We start from the raw sequence: 6,426 nt of genomic DNA, 5'->3' as shown, positions 1-6,426 counted from the left end.
GAGTTATAACTCCCTGCGCCCGATAAGTTTCAATCTGTCAACCGGTGATTTAGTTGCTGGCAAAAGTCTCAGTGTCGGGGGTAATTTCTCAGTTTCGGGTACTGCTACGCTGAAAAACGTAACGATTAACGGTTCAGCCACGGTAACAGGCGCCGTTACCGCGACAGGAAATGTCACCGGCCAGCAGGTGATACCAAAAAACTACGCCAACTTTGATGCCCGCTTTGCGCTGAAAAGCACTATTTCAAAAAGTGCCACCGGCTATCACATCGACCAATCAACGGGGCTTATCACACAGTGGGGCATTGCAACACGTGGCGGCGGCAATCAGACACAAATTAACTTCCCTTATAAATTCCCCAGCGCCTGTGTAAACGTCCAGTTAACGCTGCGCGAAGGGAGCAACATTTTCCGCGATCAGAACGTTTATGTTTCGGGGGTAACGACCAGTAGATTTGTTTATAACGCTGGGTCGGGCGAGGGTAGTTCTTACTGGGAGGCAAAAGGATGGTAACGGAAATTTTTTACTACAGCGCAAAGATGAACTGCTTTGTGTGTGAATCACTGCGAGACCGCTACGAGGCGAGCGCAGAAGGGTGGCCAGACGACGCAAAGGAGATTTCTGAGCGCTGGTATAACTATTTGCTCCTGAGGCAGTCAGAGGGCCGTACAATCGTCCCTGATAAGTATGGTATGCCGGTGATGGCGCCGCTGGTGGTCAACTGGCCAGATAAAGCGGCAGATTTGCGTGATGAGCTGCTTAAAGAAGCGTACGCGGCCGCAGCAGACTGGCGCACAGAACTGGAGATCGAAATTCTTTCGGACGAGGACAAAGAAAAATTAAAGCTAACTATGCGATATATTTCACAGTTAAAAGCTTTGGAAACACGCGACATATCGGACCAGAGCGATTATGATGCAATACGCTGGCCTCAACCACCAGCGCTAGATGGGCTTTTCCCCATAGCTGAAAAACTCGCCGGCGAGGGCGAGGGCGCCACAGCTTAGATTAGCCTGCTAGTTCGTGAGTTAGTCCTATGAAGTAAGTCTATTCCTTGCTGATTTCGAGCCAGATTTTTCTGGCTCTTTTTTTGGGTTTATTGCTACAATCTGTAGCACGCCAGAATTAAACTCAATACAGAAGGTAAAGCCATGACTTACAAAATCCGCCTCCCGCTGCCGCGTCAACGCGATACGCAAAGCCTTTTTATCAATGCCCACGGCAATATCGTTTCCTCAATCCTGCCGGGGATGGACACGCCCAGCGAAAACGCGTTTTTCCGCTATACAGAATCTGTACGCGTGCCCCGTTTCCGTGTCGAAATTGAGCGACTTACGACCGTGGATGTTTACCCAACCGTCTGCACTTTCTTTTTCCCGGACGGGGATCAGTTTGAGAGGGTTGAAATCACGTGTAACGCGATCACCGTACCGCTGTTTGTCGAAATCCCGCCCTCATTCACCCCGCACCATGTAGTGATAAGCGACGCCGGTTATGTTTATGTGCTGTTTGAAAAGCTCACAAACGAGCAGCTGGTGGACTTCCAGAGCCGGATTGACGCCGGTGACGCAGATGATATTTGTGAAGCCGATCGCCGTTCGTGCCTGGGTTATATTCGCCATGCATACGACCTGACGCGCGGCGAGCGTACGTTAGAAATTTCTCCCTCAACTAATGCATAAAAAGGACCACAAAATGACAGATGAAACGTTGTTAACCCCCGAAGAAAAAGCGCATATCGCCGTACTCAGTGAGGCTATTGCCGAAATCGCGGAGGTAAACCGCTTGCAGAAGCCAAACTCCACCAGCATGTGCCCACGTTATCACCTGGTGGCCCCTTGTGGCTGGATGGGGAGCGCGCCCTCTGTGGTCTGGTTTAACGGCCAGTATCACGCTTATTACTCTTTCTCACCGTTTGCCCTTACTGCCGGCGATCTGTATATCGGCCATTCAGTCAGTAACGACCTTTTACGCTGGGAGCACAAGGACCCCATTCTGGCGCCAGAAGCAAAATTTGATAATCACGGTTGCCGTGGTCCTTTCGCCGTTGTCTTTAACAATATGGTTTTCCTGTATTACACCGGCATGATTGAGCTGGAGCACAAGGGCGAGACGCACTATCTGGAAAATGTGTGTCTGGCGTCGTCTGGCGATGGTGAGACCTTCCAGAAGCTGGGCGCGGTAATTTCTCCGTTTGGCGGCACGACCTACATCGGGGATCCGATTGTGTGGAAAGAGGGAGGTTTCTGGTATATGACGCTTGCTATCCAGCGTCAGGACCAGGTGGGCGATCATGTACGGTCAAGTGTGGCGCTGTATCGCTCTTACACGCTGTACGAGTGGGATTACATGACAACCCTGTTAACGGAGAAAAAAGCAGACGCTGAACAGTGGACGGCCCCGCAGATTTTCAGCGTAGGCGATGCCACCTTTATGGCTTTAACGCAGCTCACGCCGCTTGAGACCACTGTTTACCCGGATACGAAGCACATCACGCCGGACGGCCAGGAAAGTGTGATTCCGGGTGACACTGTAACGGCGCTCCCGCCGCACGAAAACCTGCACCGGACTGTGACGTTTGCCGGCGAAATCTCCCTTACTGACGGATTCAAGCGCACCGGCGACGCGGTGAAACTGGATATCGGCAGCGACATGCTGTTACCGCGCATCTTTGACGCGCCTGACGGCCGCAAAATCCTGCTGGGGTGGGCCAACATGTGGGGCGATGCTCAGCCCACTATATTCTTTGGTTTCGCCGGCAGCTGGACCCTGCCGCGTGAGGTAGAGCTCGTTAATGGCCAGCTGCACCAGAAACCTATTGTAGAGCTGGAGCAGTACCGCGTTACCGGCACCATGTACGACGCATTGACGTTAACCGACAGCCATACGGCGCTCACTGACGACAACCCCAGCTTTGACTTTGAGCTGGTGTTTGATCTCGATGCCACCAGCGCGGAAACGTTCGGGTTTAGTATCGGCGCCGGCTACAAACTGGAGTTTGAAGTTTCCGAAAACAACGAGCTGGAGCTGACAGTATTTAGCCAGCGCAATTATTACCAGGAAGGGCTGGACGATATGCGCGCCTTAACGATCACCCGCGGCAGCCAGCTCAAAATCTACGGCGTGTTTGACCGCTCGCTGGTGGAGCTCTTTATTGATGGTCTGGCCATGCCGCTGACGGCTCGCATCATGCCGGGTATCAGCGACCGCAGGATTTATCTGTATTCCATGGGCGGCACATTGCAGCTGGCCAGCGCACATCATAACGCTTTAAGCAGTTTTTAACGACGACAAACACAGCCGGCTAACGCCGGCTTTTTTTATGGGGTAAGCAATGGGGAAGGGGTTAGTTTTTACGGCCGTGGCGGGAGTTTTTGGGCTGGTGGCGTTTGTGCTTTATGACAGCTTTAACACGCATGAGCGAGCTGGCCAGCAGCAGCAGGAGATAAGGCAGCAGGAAAACACGATTAAGGCGTGGCAGTTACAGGTGGATACGCTTAACGCGCTGAATAAGAGCCTTACGGCACAGATTAAATCACTACAGGAGAAAAACCAGGATGCGCATGAATACTTTGACGATCGGGACACAGCCGCCGGCGAGCTGGCCACCAGCAAAAACGGCGCGGCCGTTACTCAGTGGCGCGCTGCTGCTGTGCCTGATGATATCCGCCGGTTGTACGAATCTCCGGCCTGTACCAACGCCGCCGCAGCCGATTGTTATAAACGTGTGCCCACCGGTGGAGCTGTGCCAGAAGCCGGCGATCAGAATGGCCAATAATGGCCAGATGGAAAGAAGTATCGCGTTACTGGAAAAGGCCCTGACGATTTGCGCCATACAGGTAGAGAGTACGTATCAGTGTCAGCAGGAGCGCGGAGAGTGAAAAAACGGGGCCAGTGAGCGGCCCCAAAGTCCTACACACAGCAAAACCTAATTTCCTTGCCTCACCATCCTACCACTTTTGTATGGCTTTTAATCCAGTGTTACCTGTAACAGGCGTGACCTGAAACAACTAATGCGGCAACATTACCGCGCTTCCATCAACTTTTTACAAAAAAGAAGTGGCGTATATGTGCATATGTGTATATGCGCATATCAACATTTACACATATGCGCATATGCACATTTACACATATGTGTATATGCGCATAAAATACAAAGCGTAGCACTTTTCTATACACTCAATGGGGGCTGTAATGTTGGTACCAGATTTCGCAAAAAATAAGAGTATTGCTGTGCTCACGACAAAGGGCGGCGAGGGTAAAACCACGCTGGTGATTAATATCGCAAACTGCCTGGCATTAATGGGTTATCGCGTGCTGGTGGTGGATACTGACCCACAGCAGAGCCTGGTAACGTGGTTTATGCAGGGTGATGGTGAGCCGGCGTTTAACGTTATGGCCACTGTGAACGAAAAGGAGATCAGACAACTACACACAATGCGTGGCGATTATGACTTTATCCTGGTGGACGGCGCCGCTACCGTTGCTTACACGACGGCCGCAGCCGTGGCCACTGCCGATTTAGTGATAATCCCTGTCAAAGCCTCGCCGCTTTCCTATGCAGCCACCAGCGCCGTTATGGAGCTGGTAAAAACTCGCCGCAAAAAACGCAAACTGCCGGCGCACTTCATCATGACGATGATTCAACAGCGTGCGGCCTTAAACGACGTGCTGGCCGCGTCGATTGATAACAGCGGATTCCCGCGCCTTAAAACCTCTCTGAGAAACAGACAAATTTTTCCACGTGCTATGTATAGCGGTCGGACTGTCTTTGATGAAAATTCGCCGGCCGCACGCCAGGCACAAGGGGAAATTGAAATAATCACAAAAGAGATTATGGAGATTTTGGCAAGTGAGTAGAAAATTAACGGCGTTCCCCCTGGGTAAAAACCTGAATACTGAAAAAGTACGTCAGCGTGTTAACGAAGCCGATATCGAAACGGCCGCGCCGGTGAGCTCGCCCTCACCAGCTGCCGGCACCAAAATTAAACGAGATCGCCTGAATGTGGTTATTCCTGCGGAAATGTTTGAGTGGTACCGCGATTTAGCCCACCAGCACCGCGTGAACGTCACAGATTTTGTTACCCACCTTATGCTGGACTATATGGAGCAGTCAGGGGTGGATCCTTCTGTAACTGCACCTTTGAGACCAAAAAACGAAATCCCTCGCCAGGAATAAAAATAATGAATCGTCTAAACGAAATTGAGCAAGAAATGGAACAGACCGACAACGCCTTAATCAAATTACTGATTAAGCGCACACGCCTGGGTAAAGAGCTTCACGATCTGCTGGATGTTTCTCGCCCTTCTCACCCGGCAGCTGTACGCCAGGCCAACCTTTATGGCTCAAAAATGGCCAGCATGTTTGATGCTGGTGGCGTTAACCCAGATGCAATGCGCCTGACCATCGAACACCTGTTTGCCGGTCTGGTGCGCGCTCAGCTGGGCGCGCTAAAGAACCCGACGGCCACAACGGTACCGGCCTGGCTGGAAGTCGCACGCGGCCGTGCAGCAAAGAGGGCGCCGAAATGCTGACTGCTGACGCCCTCGCCTATTACGGCACTATGGAGAAAATGGCGGCCGCTGCCGGCGTGCCACTGGAAGAGGCAATGCAGTGGCGCCACTTTGTCCCGAACGTACAGGCGCGCAAACTTCACCGCGACTCACGCCGGGAAATTCCTTACGTGCGCCCTTTCTGGATGCGTGTAGACTCTTTTTCCCGGCTATTAAACTGGTATCAAAAAGGAAAAAGATCATGAGTGAAAAAACGGGCTATGTACTGGAAGGGGTTGGGCTTGAGGTAGGGCATGTGGTACCTGTCACCTCGTTTAATTTTGGGGATAGCCGTTTATATTTCCGTCCAGATGGTACGGCGACCTTTGAGGGAAAAGCTGACGACGCTGCGAAACACTTTTTTGATTTGGTAATCGATAAGTATGTGCACCAGTTTGCGCTCTTGCGTAATCAAAACGCGCGTTTGCAGGGACGTATTGAGGAGTTGGAACGCAAGAAAGGGATATAAACGACAGAAATAAAAAAGGGCCGAAAGGCCCTTTTTATTTACTTTATTTTTTGTGGAGCGTATTTTTAGCCGGCGGCCAGGTTTAAGGTGGTTTGTCCTGGCCGTGGTTTTACTTAAGAGGTAGCACCTGTGCGCGGGGCTGTGAGATTCTGGCGATGATGCAGCCCCGCCACACTCCAGCCGGTTCCCGCCGGCTCAAGTTTGTCCATCACTTCCGGCAGTTCAACAACCTCCCTGATTGCAGCTAACGCCCCTAATGGCTGGTGGCTGTACGTTTGCAGCGAATAGTTATAGCTCACAGCCCACACAGCACCCGTCACCCGATTACGCATAATTTCAGCTTTGCCAGATTTGTTCATTTTTTGTTTCCCTTTGTGATTAGGTTTGGCTAATATATTAGGAA

At 51.6% G+C, this 6,426-nt stretch overlaps 2 protein-coding genes across 2 annotated transcripts; both read left to right on the top strand.

Annotated features, from left to right (window-relative positions):
- The first annotated feature begins 540 nt into the window (after window positions 1–540).
- LOC126766450 (uncharacterized protein YfdK-like) lies at window positions 541–1,008 on the top strand. Its single transcript, XM_050484229.1, has one exon. The coding sequence runs from the start codon at window positions 541–543 to the stop codon at window positions 1,006–1,008; it is 468 nt and encodes a 155-aa protein (XP_050340186.1).
- A 688-nt stretch (window positions 1,009–1,696) lies between these two features.
- LOC126766449 (sucrose-6-phosphate hydrolase-like) lies at window positions 1,697–3,286 on the top strand. Its single transcript, XM_050484227.1, has one exon. The coding sequence runs from the start codon at window positions 1,697–1,699 to the stop codon at window positions 3,284–3,286; it is 1,590 nt and encodes a 529-aa protein (XP_050340184.1).
- Window positions 3,287–6,426: the final 3,140 nt, after the last annotated feature.

The sequence above is a fragment of the Bactrocera neohumeralis genome, unplaced genomic scaffold (assembly GCF_024586455.1).
Source record: "Bactrocera neohumeralis isolate Rockhampton unplaced genomic scaffold, APGP_CSIRO_Bneo_wtdbg2-racon-allhic-juicebox.fasta_v2 ctg1247, whole genome shotgun sequence".
Taxonomy (NCBI): domain Eukaryota; kingdom Metazoa; phylum Arthropoda; class Insecta; order Diptera; family Tephritidae; genus Bactrocera; species Bactrocera neohumeralis.
Note: the sequence above shows the minus strand (reverse complement) of the source record. Positions and strands in the feature narration are given on the sequence as shown.

What these genes read in the sequence shown, in the direction of transcription:
- LOC126766450 (XM_050484229.1), top strand. Translation starts at nt 541, where the DNA reads ATGAACTGCTTTGTGTGTGAATCACTGCGAGACCGCTACGAGGCGAGC.
- LOC126766449 (XM_050484227.1), top strand. Translation starts at nt 1,697, where the DNA reads ATGACAGATGAAACGTTGTTAACCCCCGAAGAAAAAGCGCATATCGCC.